The sequence below is a fragment of the Gobio gobio genome, assembly GCF_949357685.1.
Source record: "Gobio gobio genome assembly, chromosome: 3".
NCBI lineage: Eukaryota > Metazoa > Chordata > Actinopteri > Cypriniformes > Gobionidae > Gobio > Gobio gobio.
The window spans coordinates 14,225,736-14,245,379 of record NC_137099.1 but is presented as its reverse complement, the minus strand read 5'-3'; the positions used below and the strand labels follow the sequence as shown (position 1 = coordinate 14,245,379).

Below are 19,644 nucleotides of genomic sequence, written 5' to 3'. Positions count from 1 at the left end.
AAAATAGTTGTTTTATTTAACATTTAATTATTGGAGGTTTGCATAGTACTCTGATTTTGCATCTGAGTGATTTTATTCATTTTGAGGACTACAGAATCTTTATTGTGCAAGTGAGATAAATAAATGCTCACATTTAGTCTAGAACTACAATAACCACCATGTTCACACACAACGCCTCTGCACTTACTCTCAACATGGGGGCAGGAGAGCTGTCAGTCAAATTAATGTGCAAAAGTAACTTGCGTTACTTTTTTGAAAAAGTAACTCAGATATTTTGTTGTAAATTTGAAAAATAATGCGTTACTTTACTAGTTACTTGGAAAAAGTAATATTATTACGTAACTCAAGTTACTTGTAATGCGTTACCCCCAACACTGTTCACAACTGTGCCACAGAACCTGTAAATTACACTATGGATTAAAGTATGTATCTCTGAAAAAGGAACTGACTCCCTAGGTTCGATGGCATATTCGTTTTATTCTTTTTATCTTACCGCAGTGTTTATAAGTGTAGTGTGGTCTGAGAAACCGCTATATTTCTGCTGTTCCATAAGCGTCATCTACCGCCAGAGAGTCTATTTACATTTTCATTCAACCTGTCTGTGTGGGCTTTTTTTTGTGTGTGTGAAAATCTTTTGTGCAAACTTTAACCTGCTGATGGAAAATAAGCTAATGTAGGCCTACATTCTAAAAAGGTATGTAGAAATAATTAATGGAGCAGATAAAATAGCCTACCTATAATTGTTAAAGGGATAGTTCCCCCCAAAGTGAAAATGCTGTCATCATTTACTCACGCTGAAGTTGTTCTAAACCTGTGTGAATTTAACTAAACAGTTGTGAGGCACCATTGACTTCCATAGTATGGAAATTAAAATGGAAGTCAATGGTGCGCCTCAATTGTTTGGTTACAGACAATCTTCAAAATATCTTCTTTTGTATTAATCAGAAGAAGGGAATTCACACAGGTTTGGAACAACTTGAGGATGAGTAAATGATGACAGAATTTCCATGTTTGGGTGAACTTAATGATTTTGAATCTTAAATGGGGTCACCAAAGGTTGGGAACCTTTCAGTGAAGAGTTCTTAGTGTGAAGAACATTATTATAATAATAATCTAAAGACCCCTTTTCCACTAAAGAACTGTTTGTGCAATGGAAAGGTTCCATGGATGTTAAAGGCTCTTCATGGGAAAAGAAAATGGATGTATTTGTGCTATAATCAGGCAAGAGCATATGAAAGGCCGTTTGATTTATAATCAGGCAAGAGCATATGAAAGGCCATTTGATTTGACATTTATTAACTTGTTAACATTCAAAAAAGGTCATATAAATTTACAAAATAAAATGTTAATATATGAAGGTAAAAAAAGAATGAAAAAGATTAAGTTATCAATAGCGAAAAAATACAACTGTCAATGTCAACAATTGCTGCAGTGACATTCTATGATACAGCAAAAATACAAACGTTTGATACGTTAAATAGTTCATATGGGTTTAGACTTGTGTGTCTCTTATCCAGCCATCCACAAGATGAAAGGAATGATAAAAGTTGGAAGTGCGGTGGACGGCGCTATTCCAAGAAAAAACATGGAAAGCATTCCGACGACAGTGGTCAGAAGAACACTCCTCTGGTCCCGGATTACTGATTTTAAACTTTCACAGAACTGTTGAATGAAAGAAAGAGATGGGGTGGATGAGATTCAGAGCACTAAAACAAACCAAAAAAAAAAAATCTTTCATTCGCATCTGGGACGGTGTTTCTATGTGTTTCTGGGCGCGTACCTCCACAAACCCACTGCCACTGAATGAAGCTGTTGTTTTTTTTGCGCTAAAATGACCCAGATTTTCTGAAAAGCACTCGGTCAGCCAAATGACGTGAAAATAAGTTGTCACTGAATTAAAGAGGTGGAACATTCAGCCCTGCGCCAAAATCATCTTAAAGATTTCAATGTTAACTTTTAGTAGGCAACGAAAATGAGCTGAATAGCCCTCTTTCTAAATTTATTTTTTAATTAGTCATTTTGATATTTTTGTGGGGCTTAATTAAAGTTAAAAGTAGGTAGGGGATTGTACAAAAAATATATATTTATTTTTAATAGTAATTATATTACAAAAAACTGTGAAACTATTTTGTTTTAAAATATTTCTTTAAAAAAAAAAAATTAAATGTTAATAAAAATACGTTCGTTCGCCAAAATCTAAAGTCAGGGTGACGAAAACGAAATGCAGGAAGCCATTTTGTTGTCATGTGACAAGAAAACCGTAGAGAAGACTCTTTTAGACCCTCATTACAAGTCAAAGTTTTTTTTTAAATAATTTTTTTTTTTTAAAGATTTTTTTAATTAGTTCGCCTTAAACATAAGACAACTTAAAGAATGTGAAAAAACGATATTTGTATAATATATATAGGCCTATATATATATATATATATATATATATATATATATATATATATATATATATATATATATATATATATATATATATATATATATATATCAAATAGATATAAAATAAAATATAATAAAAAAATATAAAATAGCCTAAAAAAAAATTTTACCGTGGAAAAAAAGAAAAGAAAATTCCTATTTTTTTTTGTTTTGTTTTTTGTTCAAAAATTAAAAACAATTATAATCTATATACACTCTCAGAAAAAATCACTGGGATAATACTCTTAAAAAAGTTTCTAATATGTATCATTGATGCACACTTTTGGTACCAATATTTAAGGTATGAAAAGTTGTAACTTTTGATAGGTGGGTACAAAAATGAAATAGGCTAAGCACTGAAAAAAGTTTGTGTAGAAATAAGCTTTTATATCTAAACTTTTTCAAATCGACCATGTACAAAAAAAGTTCTGCATTACATTTTATTTTTTATATTGAATGCTAATCCTGTTTTAAACGGAGTGTCATGCAAAGAAGATAGTCGAGAGATTGGCAACATTTAATAATTAACTTTTAATCTAGTGGCCATTGATATAAAGTAGGTAACGTTACACTCGTCGATTCAAAAGGGAAACGTGCTGATGGAAGCCAACCGCGTTTACCTTGTCTGTCTGCAGACTGACCGCTGTCCCGTAGCGGCAGTACGTGACAAAATGTTCGCAGTTATTCCAAAGAAGACTATATGGAATATGACCGATAAGTTTTTCAGCTCTTCCGGCGACCTCCTCAGCGGCCAGCGGCTGTTTTCTCAGGATAGTATCCATCGTGTTGAGCAAAACAGGGGACCCGTAGGCAAAATCCTCCACCGTGTCGACCCGTATCAATGCGTTCTTGTAGATCACGCCGAGAAGCAATCTCGTGTTTGTCACTACTTTCTGGATTTGAGATGCGTTGCTCGTCAGAACCGGCAGTATGTCAGGCATAAGGTGTGCAACTTTGTTGTCACCGAGATAAATGCCAAAATGTGTGAACAAAGTGCGAGGGACCTCCAAAAGATCTCCGCGCTGAAAATAAGTGCTCTCCTCGCGACGCTTCGTGCATTTTTCTTGTTTGGGTGAAGGTGTGGTGAAAAAGTTGAAATGTGCAAGAAGGAAGGTTTTCTCCAACAGTAAAGCAAGAGAATCTAACATTTTGCAGTGCTGCTCAGGCTTCACTTCCCCGCTTCGTTTTATTCTAAGGAGCAGCGGTCCGCCTTGACGTCACTGCGTTAAAGGAAAAACTATTGGTCGTTATTGATGCGCTGGGAAATGTAAACGACATTGAACATATTATCAATGCATTTTGTATATTGTATATCATAACCTTGTCATCTCTGTATTTTTTTGCAGTCATAATAAAAGAAAGAAAATGTAAACACAAAAGAAAAATAATATAATAATAACCCTGATACTTGATAAACTGTAAGTTAACTTATCATATAGCTACGGTAAAAGATAGACATGTAAAACAAAAATTTTTTAGAAGTAAAACGCAGTCACCAGAATGCATCCAGAAATGCTTATAAGAGCTTTTTAATTTTTACACTAAAGTTCTGATTAACACATAATTTTTCACAATAGATTAAACAACTTGTTTTAAAAATGTGAAGAAAGATTTAACCAAACCAATGGAACTACATGTATGTATGTATGTATGAATGAATGTGTGTGTGTAGGCTATATATGTGTGTGTGTGTGTGTGTGTGTGGGTGTGTGTAGTCATATTTCAAATTCAGGTTCTACAAATCAAGCTAATTTACTCTTATGGCTATTGCTCGAAAATGAACAAATAAACTAGTTGAGCTGAATGTCTCTGAGCTCCAGCAGCGTCTGGGTTTTCTCTGATGTAGGTACGAGCAGAATAGATGAATGTGGAAAAAGTGAGAGCAGAAAGTTTGGCCAACGGTGGTTTGAAGTTGAGAGCTGGTTCATGCCATGTGGCAATAATTAAAGTCCTCGATACATTCACCCAGACCGCACCAAACAAGAGCTCCTTTTACCAATAGACCAGTTCGCGGGCCGTGCAGACAGAGCACATGTCAGCACTTTATTAAAAGTCCCCAGAAATGTAGCCATCACATCTCCAAAACAGAAAAGGATTGAATTCACCACCAGTCTTAATGAATACCAAAAGCACCTAATGGTATTGACTAAGGGTGTGTCAATGGAATGAAAACAACTGATTGTCTTTTAAATAGTCCACCTCCATACAATCCTTAATGCAAAGTTTATAAAACCCACATAGAGCTTAAGAGGACATTAAGTGGCAGAGTTGCAGCAAAATGATGCAAAACAGTCTTAACTCGAAGATAAAGGAAAGGATTAACGCTACCCCAAAAAGCCACCCTCCCCCTGAGGTTTAGTTTAGTGGGAGAGCGATGATGGACAGGAGGAGAAATCAGTGTCATAGTGGTAACAAAGGTGTCCCAGTGAGGGCAAAAGCTGAATGTTGAAGGATTAGTGATTACTTGGTGCTCTCTCGAGGCTGTTGCTTGTTTGAACAGCAGTGGAGCGCTGAAAGATAGCGGGTGATAGATGACGAGCCATTTATCTTCCTTCCCTGTTTTGTCCCCCCAGCATCCCAAAGTCTGCATGTGACAGCTGAATGCGCTTGTGATAAATGTGCGAGTTTTGAGGGAGAGTGATTTCGGTTTATGTGACCGTGTATGTGTTTGAATGACACCCCGATGCATTGAGATGAAGCCAAGAAGCCCTGCGTGCGCACAATGAGGAACTGCTGGATCTGTCTGTCGGCCGTTGACAAATTAACTCTTCAAGTCTCGCCTTGCACTTCCTTTTGATCACTCTGCGCTGGTGAGGTCATGCTGCTAGCGCATGCTAATGCGGGTCAAAACATCACAGTTTGAGCGATTTCCCATAAAACGTATAAAAGAATGTGTTAACGTCAACGTGGATAATAATGCATGAGGTATTTGAGTTTGGGCCATTTTCTACAATCATTCAAATCATTACCTCATTGATAAGTATATAGATTTTTTGTTTTGCAGCAAATTCTTCTTCTTCCTTAGAATATACATATCTTTAACAGTAAACACAAACTCAGTCATCAGAAGAGGGAAAGCCTTTTGCTCTCTGACTTCCTGTGTCGAAAGGGGTCAGAGGTAATGAGAGGACGTTGTATATCGGGACTTCAAGGGTTTATTGTTTTGCTGTCGCCTGTAAGACGTGGCCAACTCAACACAACTAAGTGAAGTACGGCGTTCTCTAATGCTTTCACTACATATCAAAGTGCTTGCATGTTCAACAGCGACCCACCAAAACTCACATTCAACTTCAACAGGCTCTTCGTTTTGTTTTCTCTGATAAAATACTAATACTACTAATCGTTCTTATGTGTAATAATTACAACATTAAATAAAAACGATTAAAGGCACAGTTATGTGTTCACATTTCGATTCCATTGAATCATTTGAGCAGTTTGGAAACTGTTCGTAGACACAAACTAAAACGGAAGACACTGTTTACATAATACAAACTTCATAATATAACCCATCTGGACATTTTCAAACATTATAAAACTACTAATCTTTGACATTATCCATTTGAAGCAGTTTTTTTCTAAAAATGTGAAATCTCAACACACCCCGGAGATCTTTCAGTCTTCGTCCTTTTTTAATCGACCGGTGATTTCAAATCAGGTAGGCCTCTCAGTTTGTAGTCGAGCAGCATTTGACCGTAGGCTTTTCCCTGCAGGATAACACATTTTTAGTAACACTAAAAACATGATGTTACACTATGTGACAGTTGTAAGGTATGTTTTCTAAATGCTGATTATAATAGACACTACTTTTCAAAAGTCTCGGGTCTTTTTTTGTTTTTTAAAGTCTCCTATGCTCACCAAGGCTGCGTTTATTTAATCAAAAATTCATTTAAAGCTGGTGTCCGTAACTTTTTTTTGTGTTCAAGATTTACAAAAATTATATAATGAGAATGTACAACATGAATCCATTTTCCAAACCATGTTTTTGTCTTACCCTGAATCATTACCGTACACTTATAATAAGTGTTTATATTGGGACTATTTCAGACCGGTCTGGTAGGAACCGCTGCGGAGGAGCACAGTCCCTCCCTGTGATTCGCCAAAAGCCCCGTTTCCACCGAAATTACCTGGAACAATTTGTACCAGGAACTTTTTTTCCCCCAGACCTGCTACTGTCTGCGTTTCCACTGCGGTCTAAAGTACCGTGAATATTAGGCAAATTAGTCCAGAGACGTGGGACTGCGCGCGACTGTTCCTCCCAGTAATAATTTTTGTGCAATACTGTCTGCAACAATAACAAGTATGGAGGAGATGCAAGCAGTGCTGTTTTTGCTAGTTATGTATTGGAGACGAGCACCGATACTAAAGCTCGTAAAGTTAGATTTAAAATAAGACAACCAAAGTTATTATTGACCGTGCGATTGCTGAGACAATGCACGCCATCGGACAGAAAGAGCAAGGCGGATATTTACTGAACGCAGAACGAACCTCGCAAGACTTTTTAAAATGCCGGTTGAAATAAAATGTCCCACCCCCGAAAGTTCCTGAACTTTGAAAAAGTACTAACTCGCGAGCAGGGCCGTTTGGAGGGGGAAATATTTACCCGGAATTACATTTAGACCCTGGTTCCTGTGGTCGAAACACACAGAGAACCACCCCAAAGTTCCTGGGGAAAGTTCCTGCGGTGGAAACTCAGCTATAGACATATACAGAGAGAAGTAGATCTGGCTGCAATGTTCTTCCGCAAGACGCATGCAGTTCTGTTTATTAACCGCTAGAATGCAAAAATGTACGGATTGCAGCTTTAAGTAAAAACAGTCATTTAAAAGAACTGTTTTCTATTTTAATAGATTTAAAAATGTAATTTATTCCTGTGTTGGAAAAGCATCATTACGTCTTTGGTGTCACATGATCCTTCAGAAATCATTCTAATATGCTGATTTGATGCTCAAGAAACATTCTTATTATCACAGATGAAAACAGTTGCTTAATATTTTTGTGGATTATTTTTTTTATTTATTCTTTCATGAATAAAGTTCAAAAGAACAACATCTTTTGTAACATTATAAATGTTTTTACTGTCCCTTTTGATCAGTTAGATCAATCAAATGTGTCCTTGCTGAATAAAAGCATTCATTAAAAATGCTTTTAATTAAAAAAAAAAAATTTTTTGTATCATGACTTTCATGTTTGGAATGACATGAGCCATTTCTTTAAGGTTGTAAATAGTTCGATTGAGTAATCTCATACCAAGTGTGAATTGTATTCTTCCTTAAAAATATTTTTTCTCCCCAGAATTTCATCATCATTCTTTTTGTGTCTGTGTCCATTTTGCGAAAGAATGAATGAATGAATGTGTGTGTTACCTGAGGGTCGCTGCGCAGTGACGCCACCCCTCCCCCTCCAAGGGAGTTTGGAAGAATGAAGTTCAGACCGTGAATGCCAGGCAGTTCGTACCTGGAAGCCACCGCAAACATGTGAAATACATTATTTTAATTGAGATCACCTCCCGGTTTTCACACATCTGTGCATTAGCTCACACCACACTCTCACACAGACAGGCACCTAGACATGTCAGTCCTCAGCATGAGGTGGTCCTCATTAGCGGCACCAAAGGAGTTTTCCCCAAGCCATAAAACAAGACGCTCGCATGCATGCACTCTCTCACACACACAGGTCTTTAAAAAGCTGTATAGGCTGCAGATGTTGAGTAGCTCGGTATAACGGTGTTACAATGTTTATTTTGTGTGACTTTAACTTCCTTAGAGCTTCAAACATAAACTGGTAATGTTTTCCTTAAAAATAGACTACTAAGTATTATATTATGCTTTTTGCCTCCTCAAACCATTACATTTTAATCTTTAACCAATGGAAAAAAATTGTATTTCTTCTTACCGTATGACGGAGGGTACATCAGTCTGATCCTTTCTGATCAAATGTTGGAAATACTGCTCCACAACTTCAGCAGTTAAAAACTTTTTCAGGTAGGGGAAATACATTGGGTCTCGTGCAATAACCCCTAAACACAGAAGTTATACATACAGGTTTATTGATATTTTTGGAATAGACATGTGAGATCTAACCTTAATATTTAATTTATACCATCACACTGAATGTACCACTCAAAAAAAGTAGCATTATAATAGCATTAGCATATGCATTTATTTATTTTATTTATGATAATATGTATAGACAGACAGACAGATAGATATTTCAGTATGCGTTTGACATCATATTTCAACATGAAAAAAGCTATTATTATAACAACTTATGTCCAAAAAAAAAAAAAAAAAAACACAGACTCACAGTCTACTACAAATGACACATAACCACCCGTCCCATCGAAGATGAAGTTAAGACTATGGCAAGTTGCCACATCACAAGAGAGTGTTGCCTTTTGGGCTGCAGACAGTGAGCTGTGATTTGTGGTTTGTGGTCAGAGAACACGGCCTGACCCAGCATTTTCCCAGCATTTATTGCCAGAATGGCTTTTTTAGTGTGACTGACATGCAGTAAGCAAATTGTCTCATCGTGGAAATATTATTCACTGCGTGTGAAAGCACATGGAGAGACACTTACCAATGTTTGCGGAGTCCCCTTTGTCTCCACTGCGCGTGTATGCTAACTCCTCCAGTCTGAAGGTATGAGGGCCAGAGGGCAGATCTGAAAGAGAGACAATTTTGTTCTCAGTGTAATTAAATTCAGCAGTTGGCAGGTTGAACTAACAGCGAGCATCTGAGCCCATTCAAAGATCATTTTGCTCCCAGTCAGGTCAGAGATTCCTTGATCTGATTGATTATTTAAATAGGAATAAGCAAATGAAAATTATAATTTACACTATTCAATTGTTCAAACATTTGTGGAGTTTTTTTCAAAGATATAATGATGCATGATAAAAAAAAAAGACATTTCTAATATTTCAAAAGATTTTTTATACCAAATAAATGCTGTTCTTGTGAACTTTCTGTTCATTAAAGAATCCTGACAAGATGTATCACAGATTCAACAAAAATATTACTTATTACTAACTTTCCAAAAAGTTTCCAACATTGAAAATTGTCCAAAAATATTTCTTGAGCAGCAAATCAGCATATTAGAATGATTTCTGGGATCATGTGACATTAGGATCATGTGACACTGAAGACTGGAGCAATGACTGCTAAAAAAAAATTTTTTGCCGTGACAACATTTTTTTTTTTTAAATAAATAAAAATTATTTTATATATATATATATATATATATATTAAAATAGAAAACATTTTCAACTGTGATATTTCATAATAATGCTGTTTTTACTGTATTTCTGATCAATTAAATGCAGCCTTGGTGAAGATAAGAGACTTCTTTCAAAAACATGAACAAATCTTACTGACCACACACTTTTTTTCCCTTTTATTACCATAGAAAAGTATGTAGACAGGAAGCGAAGTGGAAGAGACAGAGAGGGGGGCGGGATCGGGAAAGGTCCGAAGCGCAATGACGCTATATATGTCGCCACGAGGCTATTGCCGTTGACCCGACCCCAAACTTTAGAAAGGTAGTGTTTTACTGAAGAAAATGTAAGAGGCCACTATGATGCTAGTGTGTTCTGGGTGGTTGCCAGGATGTTGCAATGCGATTCTTAGGATGTGAGTAGTTGCTTATTGTCCCAAGTCTAAAAATCCCAATGTTAAGTATCTATGTCCACATTTTTTTGTGTCATCATTTACTCGCTAGTTTCAAATCTGTATGACTTACTCTCTTCTGTGGAACACAAAATGAGAGGTTTAAATCAGAATTCCCAAAATGCTCAAGATTTTCCAAGAATAACAACAAAAATTCAGTCTGTTTCTCATTCAAAGCTATAGACCCTTTTCACAGACTGTGATGACGTGTTTTAACAGTCATCAATATAATCGTAAATCCTGCAAAGTTTTTAAATGTATGTACATTTATAACACTAATACTTGTATTATATTACTTTTGCATCAAATTACAAAAAAAAAAGTTACCGCTGCTGTGAGGGTGTTTCTAAAACAGTGTGTATGGGAGTGATGGTAACCGTTTTCAATCTCACTCTATTTTTTCCCTCTTTTTGAAAGTTGTGAAATAAATTTTGTGGAGTTTTTCCCTTTTGCTATTTGAGCAAATGGGGACACAAAAAATATATTTAATGTATTCTCTCATTCACCGCTATAAAAGTTAACCCAACTATGACAACTTCCGCTCTGAGAAACCCGGAAATGTGAAAAGGGTCTATTTTATGCTTTGAGAAAACAGTATATGACTGAATTCATTATGCCTTTTTTTGGTACTTTTTGGAGTTATGCACCTTTATTGCATAGGAAAAAAGTAGCATGAACATTCTTCAAAATGTTTATGTTCCGCAGAAGAAGGAAATACAGATTTCATTTTTGCATGAAGTATCAATAGTAATAGTGATGCTTGGTTCTTTTGGAGTTCAACACAGCTCATTGCCAGTTATCATTGGCTACATCCCCATTAATCAGTTTTTCTGTCTCGGAAAAATGCCCTTGGGCTGTGGTAACATTAGAAGCCTCTCTTACAATCAGCCCTCTGTGATGCTCTAATCACCGTGGCTCCAGGTTCGTCTGTCTGACGATTTGAGTGGGAAGGAGAGCAATGTTGCTTTATACTGTGTTCATTTGTATTTAAGACCTTCTGTGTTTGTGTGCATGGCCCTTGTGTATTTGTGAATAAATGCGAGTGTGTGCGTAACAGTCTGCGCTTGCGTATGTTCAAACACTAGATCCAATGAAAGGGTGTTCCTGATTATTTAAAGTGTTTAGCTGCTTGTTTAGTGCAACTGAGAAGTGGCAGATAGATAAAGAGACTCAAGCAAACATTGCCAGAACACTACAAAGGTTGTGCCTTTCAGAGAACCTAAAGCAAGAACTCTGGGAAAACAAGCAGCACTGGATTCCGGTGCAAGGGATCCTAAAAAACCTTCTCTTGGTGGAACAATCACATTGGCCCTTAAAACAAGGCTTAAGCCCATTTCTTTCAGTTGAATTTGTTGCTCAAACATTCCATCCACTTCCACCTTGAAGTAGGTCATATCAAACACTGCATGCTTATCTCCTTGTGAAAAAAACTGTTTTGATACACAAGAGAGTCTGTCATTAATAAGATTAGTCACAATGTGCTAATTTGGGAAGAATTTGGGGGGGGGGGGGGGGGCTTATTGCTGGAAAATGTACAAAGCATGTTCTCGGAGGAAAAAGATACTGTGAATAACTTGCATTTGCAAGGAAAGAAATGTAACATCATTATCATATTCAGACTCCATTTGAACAAATTACTATAGAATGAAGTATAACTGTGTTCTAAATGTAAATTAATGTGTTTACAAGGAGACTTTTTGAATATCTATTGTCATTAAATTAAACGTTATGCAGTTTTTATTTAAAGTATTTTGTATGACCTTTAGAAGTGGTGTGGAGTGGAGCTTGACAGTTGTGGTTACAACCTTCTTTCGTTGTATGGAAAAGAGCAGCTTGGACATCTTGCTAAATAACTCCTTTTTTAACTTTCAACAGATGGTGTGTAGACTACAGTTCAAAAGTTTGCGGTCAGTATGATTTTTTAATGTTTTTGATAGAAGTCTCACCGAGGCTGCATTTATTTGATCAAAAAAAGTAAAAACAGCAATCTTGTGAAATATTATTAGTCTTCAGTGTCATGTGATCCTTAAGAAATCCTTCTCATATACTGTAATTAATATGTTTATTATCAATGAAAACAGTTGTGCTGCTTAATATTTTTGTGGTAACTGTGATACAAAAAAATGGATTCTTTAATGAATATTCAGTAGTCAGAAATTCAAAAGAACAGCATTTATTTGAAATACATTTTTTGTATCATTATTGTACCACGTTTTTACTGTCACTTTTGATCAATTTAATGCCTCTTTGCTGAATAAAAATATTATTTTCTTTAAAAAAAAAAAAACTACTGACCCTAAAGTTTTAAAGTAAGTTTTAGGTAGTATAAGTTTCATATTTGAGTGAACTATTCCATGATAACTTTACATTTTGTAGTCCACACACAATCAGCAAGGTACCTGTGGGTTTTCCTCCGTATTCCTCTGAGTGGAGGGAGGGATCATGTCTTTCTGCTAATGAAGGGTCTGATACCAGCTCTCTGTGTGTCTCCACAAGCTCCCCATTCACATGAATGTGCGCCTGAAATCACCAATTAAGAGTCATTCATTCACACAATCATCCATATGTATAGTTTAAATGGCCCATTTCCATATCTGTCCGATCCATTTGGAATGACCTTTTAATTGAATGCACAGTTTGATTGTGTTGTATCATTTCCCTTATTAAAAAGCATACAGTGATGGTATCAGATACTTAGATGTAGATGTAGTACACTTTTTTACCTTCATCTCAATAAGAAATGTGAACCAGTTTGCTGAATTCACCCTATACTATGTGTGTATTACCATATCCATGAAACATGGTATTTGAATGATTCTCCAAAAGAATAAAATATATAGAATAAAATAGTACAATTAAAACAATCAGTTGACTTAACTTTAAAAAAGTGAGGAAACCTGTTGCCTTAAAATTATTAAGTAATAACCATTAAATGAGTTATGTAAACTTGACAATTCCACATAACTTAATTTTTTCAAATGATTTACTTAATTTTAAGGCAACGGGTTTCCTCACTTTTTTAGTGTATCATGGTCAAAAAAAAATGGTAATACCTCCAGATCTGCTTTGGGATGCAGGAAAAAGAAAGGTTTCAGAACTGGTGATCTAGAAAGAGAAATAATACATACATAAACAACATTTTGTTATCAACAGTTTTTCGTACTTAAAGAACTACCAACTAACGCTCACATTTTTGGTCGCCCTCCTACAATAGCTGTGAGTCCTGGAGCTGTAGACAGGAGAGAGAAATAAAATTGTTCAAATGTTCTTCAGCTTTAAATGAACAGTGAGCTTAACCATAGTGGTTTGGAAACAGAGTAGGATACGACTGAGCTGAGGTTTTAACTCACCCATGCCTGTTCCCGCTGGTGCCACCTCTCTGGAGAAAAACTCTAGCGCTTTCTTCTGCTTGTGATGGACGGCCATCCAAACCACAGCCTCACGAGGACCCTGCACAATAAAGAACAGCCTTCAAAAATGGTAGGTTATTTGTTCTAATTGTAAACGGACTGTGATGTTAAACACGATTTTCAACAGAAGACAAAAACAGACTGCCTACTTTATTGACCGCATGTGGTCCATATGTGTCCTCAGCGCCCAGAACTTGAATGTTGACTTCAGCATAGTCCTCCAAACCCAGCTGTCTGAAAATTCGCTGGGTCCTACAGATGATGTATCATGATGAAGTACTACAGTCTTAGAAAAAATTTTTCAGGGGCATTCTATATAAAACCCTAGGGTTCTTGACTCTATTTTAAAGAGCCCTTTATGTCAAAACAGTTCTACATAAGGAGAAGTGCCTTAAATGCATAATACTTTCATGTTTAATGGGTTATTTCGATTTGTTTTAGTGATAAAGTATGTTTACAAGCTGTTTAATTAATACATTTTAGTTAAAGTGCCCCTATTATTCTATTTTAAAGGTTTGTTTTTGGAGGTCTCCTCTGCACATCACCTAATTTCTGTCTGAAAACTGTTTGTTTGAAGATTCAGTCTCTCTTAATCCCTCCTTTCCCTGAGCCTGCTCTGTTCTGATTGGCCAGAAGGCCTAGTCTGTTGGTGATTGGTTCACAAAACACCTATTACCATATCTGATTTTAAGCTCCAGAGTTTTCCTCAGCGCTTAGGCTGCGTTCACACTGCAGGCTGAAACGACCCAATTCCGATTTTTTTGCCCTTATGCGACCTGTATCTGATCTTTTCATGACAGTCTGAACGACACAGATCCGATCTTTTCAAATGCGACCCAGGCCACTTGGGTATGTGGTCCAAATCCGATACATATCCGATCTTTTGAAATGCGTCTTCAGTCTGAACTGCCAGGTCACATGTATCCGACCCGCACGTCGTTGATATGCGACAAACGTCATCATTGTACGTTGAAGTAGGCGGGAATGAGAAGATACAAAACGCCATGGCCAAAAACCTTGCTCTCCTCCTCTTTTTTAATTTTCTTCTTAACATGAGAAGGTTGTAATGGTGCTGGCTCCGTTGCGAAAATAACTTTAATAAAGCTAAACGAACTCCAATGCTGACACCCATATTTGGCTACTTCCGTAAACAACAAGTGACGTCGTTGACCGTTGAGTACTCTTCTGCGCATGCGGGTCACTTCTGGGTAATTTCACGTTCACACAGGAGATCACAAAAGGTCGCATTTAATTGGAAATGTGAACGGCCTTGCAAAAAAATCGAATTTTTTCAAAAAATCGGAATTGAGCATTAAGCCCTGCAGTGTGAACGCAGCCTTAGAGGTGGACAGTAACGAAGTACATTTACTTGAGTACTGTACTAAAGTACACTTTTTGAGTATCTGTACTTTACTCAAGTATTATTTTTTCTGGAAACTTTTGACTTTAACTTCACTACATTTGATAGACAAATATTGTACTTTTCACTCCACTACATTTCTATCAAGGTCCTCGAAGTCGAAAGTCGTTTTTTGCAGACAGCCTATCAGTAATAACTCTTGAAGTTCAATGATTTCCCAGCATTTTTTGAACACTGATCAGCTGATTGCAAAATGGAAGACAGTTCCTCGGCACATGGCTACACTTAGAAAGTTTCAGTTTTCTGAAAAGATTAAAAATTTGTTTTGTTTTACATCTTTGCCTAAAATAAACCATATCACAGCTTTCAAAAACTCGCCGTCCAACCTGCGGAAGAATATTGAGGTGTTTCTGGTGAAAGCTTGAAATGGAAATTGTCTGTGATTTTTTTTTTTAGATCTAAAGTTTCAGTATTGCAGTATTAATTTTGTTGACGAATAAAAAATATTTCACAGACGAAAACGAGACAAAAAAAAAAAACTAGTTTTGAATGACAAAAACTATTAATTTCTATTGAAATTTTCCACAACAAATAAAAACTAAACGAAAATGTTAGGGAGGGACGATTTGGGAAAAGATCCAGTCAGAACTGATGTGACCAATACACACAAAAGGATTTCAAAATGTCAGTTTTGGCGAGTATTAAGAATATTTACACAGTTGATTTGGGAGAATATCGGTTGTGTATCAGTGTATTGGATCCGTGCATTCGGCCTTAAAGTGACAGCAGCTTTGTCACTTTTAAACAAGTATTGAAATGAGTTCTATGAGAAGATAGTTGTATGCTAGCATGTTGGATTGAGCATCACTGACTGGCTTTTATATGACCACCATTATTGCACAGCCTGTGCATTCATACAACAATGCAACAACAATAAAATTATGCGTTGACATAAAAAAAGGAAGTTTACTTTTGATACTTAAGTACTTTTAAAAGCAAGTACTTCTGAACTTTTACTTAAGTAAAAATCAGTTTTTACAACCTTCACTTGTAACAGAGTAATATTTGACCAGTGGTACTTTTACTTTTACTCAAGTATGGAGTTGTGTACTTTGTCCACTAGGGATGCAACAATTCAGTTAGTCCACGGTTTAATACATACCTCGGTTTTTTAACCAAGGTTTTCGGTTCGGTTCTGATGGCTTGTCACATCAGTTTTTTACTATTCTATTCTTAGGCGACAGGAACAGAGAGAGGTTAAGGAGAAAAAAATACTATTTTTCTATTGCAATACTCTTTCTTTATTTTACTTAAAAGACTTGAAAAACCTGAATTAAACTTAAAACTTTACTTAAAAAAACCTTGTACACATTCCTAGGGTATAGTATAATATAAAAGAAATATATATAAAGATTTACACTGGCAGCTCAGAGCTGTACAGCAGAATTTAAGTATGAAATTGAATGAATAAATGTAAAATTAAAACACTACATAGACTTCACTATAAACTATACATTGATTCTTATTAAAGTTAGTGTATTAAAGTTTTTCAGTCAAGATCAGTGAGTGATTTTCTCTTTGTCTTTTGTTAGTTTATTAACACTAAAGGAATAGTTCACTCAAAAATGAAAATTCTGTCATCGATTACTCACGCTCAAGTTGTTTTAAACTAATTTCTTCCGTTCTACATCAAATATATTTTGAAGAATGTTGGAAACCAAACTGTTGCTGGTCCCCATTTTAGGAAATAATAATATGGATGTCAATGGCTACCATCAACTGTCTGGTATTCAACTGTCTGTGTTCAACAGAAGAAATGAATACAGGTTTGGAACAACATTAGTGAGTAAAATAATATATAAAAATCTAAGTAAAATCTAATATACAGACACACGCCGATTTTACTTTCACTTTAGACATAACCGACTGTGTTTATGTTAACCTTGTGTGTATTTGACAGTATTAGCGCAGTAAGACTACTTAATTCAGTAATCAAGTGTTTGACAAGCTTTTAGTGCGCGCGCTCGGAAAAGCGCATGGTGCCCTACGCGCAAGGCTTTAAAACGCATGCAAATAATGAACTTTCATGATTGTGAATAACTATAGTGTTCCGTGTATATATCTCCACCACTAACGTGAGATGTGAATGTATGCCGCTTTGTTCAGTATTTTGGGATGGAGGCAAATTATAGAATGTGTAGAAAAATAATTAATTAAATATAAAACCGGAAAAAACGCAATTCACAAGCGCGTGTTAAACTGTGAATGTCTTACCGAACGGTTCAATATTATATTGAGAATTGTGGCATCCCTATGGCACATGAACATCCCTGTGGCACTCAAAACATCGTTACAAAGTCCATCTCACCACAGTGACTCTACAATAATCTTACGATGCGACGACAATAGTTTTTGTGCGCAAAAAAAATCAAAATAACACCTTTTTCCAACTTGTTACTGCCTTCCGTGTGTGCCTCCACGACGCATGCGCGAGAATATGACGCAGATCCGGCGTTCGGACAGATGACCCAGAAGTGATTTGTTTACAATCAGAGGAAGACGCGCGTATCTCAGCTGTTGGATTCTACATTGATCGTGCTTTAGGTCTCGGCGTAGTGCTCAAAATGGGGTTAGAGTGTGCATTTCATGGATTCCCGAACCCCGGCGCTACGTCATATTCTCGCGCATGCGTCGTGGAGGCACACGCGGAAGGCAATAACAAGCTGGATAAAGGTGTTATTTTGATTTTTTTTTGCGCACAAAAACTATTGTCGTCGCATCGTAAGATTATTGTAGAGTCACTGTGGTGAGATGGACTTTGTAACGACATTTTAAGTGCCTTTTATCGGTCTTGGGAGTATAAGTGTACTGAATGCCAATGGAGGCCTAACTGAAGCCTTTCTCAGCCATCAGCTTTCAACAAAAATATCTTCATTTGTGTTCCGAATATGAACGGAGGTCTTACGGGTCTCAAACGACATAAGGGTGAGTAATTAATGACAGAATTTTCATTTTTGGGTGAACTAACCCTTTAAGGCCTGTACACACCGGTACGAATATCGCACACGCTTATCGCCAGCGTTTTTCGTGACGTTTTTCGGCACGTCTTGAGTGTTCACACCCAAGCGATTTTCACTGGCGATGCGCCGAGTGAACGTGCACATTCAGTAGATGATGGCGCTCCCGGTACACAAGGTGGTGCTGCGGCACTTTACGCTTCTGACACTCGCTTGTCACACAGAAGAAGAGGAGAGACAGTATTTACGTGCTTGCCAAAACCACAGATATATTATGTCTATGGCCAAAACCATTCACACACTTTTTGCTAACTGGCAAGCAGCATTAGCAGCCCATCTTCTTTGTCTACTTACTACTTCTTCGTCGTATCAGTGTGTGCTCGGCAAGACCAATTTTGTGCCTGAGCACCACCAAGTCGTGTTTTACTGTCACTTCAGCAGCTCCAGACACGTGAACAAAAGCGCTGATCTCATTGGTCGGCCAGTTTTTAACGCGCCGCGTCAAAATAAAAAAACCAACCCGAGGCGTTTTTTTTTTTTTAAATGACGCTTTTTCGCCTGGCATTTTACACATTGGTGTGCCTACTTACATTGGCGCCCATTGTTTAGTCACGAGGCGTTAAACGTCGGCGATAAACGCGCGCGGAAATCGTCACGGTGTGAACAGGCCTTTAGGCAAATTTGTTGCATTGTTACGTAGGTATGAAACGGGAAGTGAGACTGGAACTGCTGACGACTCGTTTCAGCAGTTCAGAATTGATTCAAACTTTAACTAACTTTATTTGACATGCACTGATCTTTAAAACTTAGCAGACCTTTTACATTCACAAACAGCTGTATTACTGCATGAAAGGTAATACTCAAAAAAGCATAATGGGGCACTTAATTCATAAAATGATCCCATAATGGGAACCCCCAAAAAGGTTCTATATATGTAATTATTCAGGATATTTAATCTAGACACTGACCAACGGCAACAGACACTTTGTCTGGGTTTTGTCGGGCGTGTTGCTGTTGGTCGGCACTCGTTTTCATCGACTGAACATGTTCATTCGGCATTTGTCAGTTCGTGGAATGTCTGAGAAATGACGTACTGTAATCTGGTAATTGTATGCATTGGTTGGCGTCTGTTGATGCTGTGAATTCTCCTTTAATCTACCTAAAATGTGTTTTGTTTTTTAAACAATTAATGAAATATCAAGTATTAGATCTATAAAATCACCAAGAATAAAGCCTTAACCTTTTAATAATACTCTCTGCTGTTCTTCTGGCTTTTTCCACAGCTCTCGGACCACCAACAGGACAAACTGCCGTCGCCCTGAACCCATCCATATATGTGGCACAAACCTTGAGATGACAAAATACAAACCATAACCAATTTAAAAAGAAGCTAAGTAATTCATTATTGATTATTGCATAAAAAAAGAACATTTTAACTTGAATTAAAATGACTGACTTAAACCAACTAGGGTGGAAAGGTTAACCCACCTTGCAGTCCCCTGATGGAGGTGATCCCTTGGCACCACGTACTTTCACTGCTCCACCGTCCACATCTAGAAATCAGAAGGGCAAGTCATAGTGAAATGGCATTAGTAAAGTAAATATAAATAATTAATATTTATAATTTATTTAAAAAAATAATGGTAACAGTTTTTATTTTACAGTGTCCTTGTTTCATGTTACATGTACTTACAACAGTAAATTATGCATAATTACATGCAACTAACCATCAACCAAACCCTAATCCTACCCTAACCATATAGTAAGTA

General features: G+C 36.7%; 2 protein-coding genes across 2 annotated transcripts in view; both read right to left on the bottom strand.

Annotated features, from left to right (window-relative positions):
• Positions 1-1,509: 1,509 nt before the first annotated feature.
• LOC307124360 (lecithin retinol acyltransferase-like) lies at positions 1,510-3,575 on the bottom strand (the record flags this gene model as incomplete). The annotated part of the gene is made up of 2 exons (XM_079813507.1): positions 1,510-1,662; positions 3,048-3,575. The coding sequence occupies 2 exons, from the start codon at positions 3,573-3,575 to the stop codon at positions 1,510-1,512; spliced, it is 681 nt and encodes a 226-aa protein (XP_079669633.1).
• A 354-nt stretch (positions 3,576-3,929) lies between these two features.
• LOC307124358 (uncharacterized protein) overlaps positions 3,930-19,644 on the bottom strand; it is a 25,919-nt gene continuing 10,204 nt past the window's right edge. Inside the window, exons 10-20 of the mRNA XM_079813505.1 lie at positions 19,364-19,428; positions 19,116-19,222; positions 13,648-13,750; positions 13,439-13,538; positions 13,278-13,317; positions 13,142-13,193; positions 12,488-12,608; positions 9,004-9,087; positions 8,320-8,443; positions 7,791-7,881; positions 3,930-6,131 (exon numbers count right to left, since the gene is read on the bottom strand). Coding sequence (XP_079669631.1) covers positions 6,057-6,131; positions 7,791-7,881; positions 8,320-8,443; positions 9,004-9,087; positions 12,488-12,608; positions 13,142-13,193; positions 13,278-13,317; positions 13,439-13,538; positions 13,648-13,750; positions 19,116-19,222; positions 19,364-19,428 — 962 coding nt within the window. The 3' untranslated portion in view covers positions 3,930-6,056. The remainder of the gene's footprint in view (positions 6,132-7,790; positions 7,882-8,319; positions 8,444-9,003; positions 9,088-12,487; positions 12,609-13,141; positions 13,194-13,277; positions 13,318-13,438; positions 13,539-13,647; positions 13,751-19,115; positions 19,223-19,363; positions 19,429-19,644) is intronic.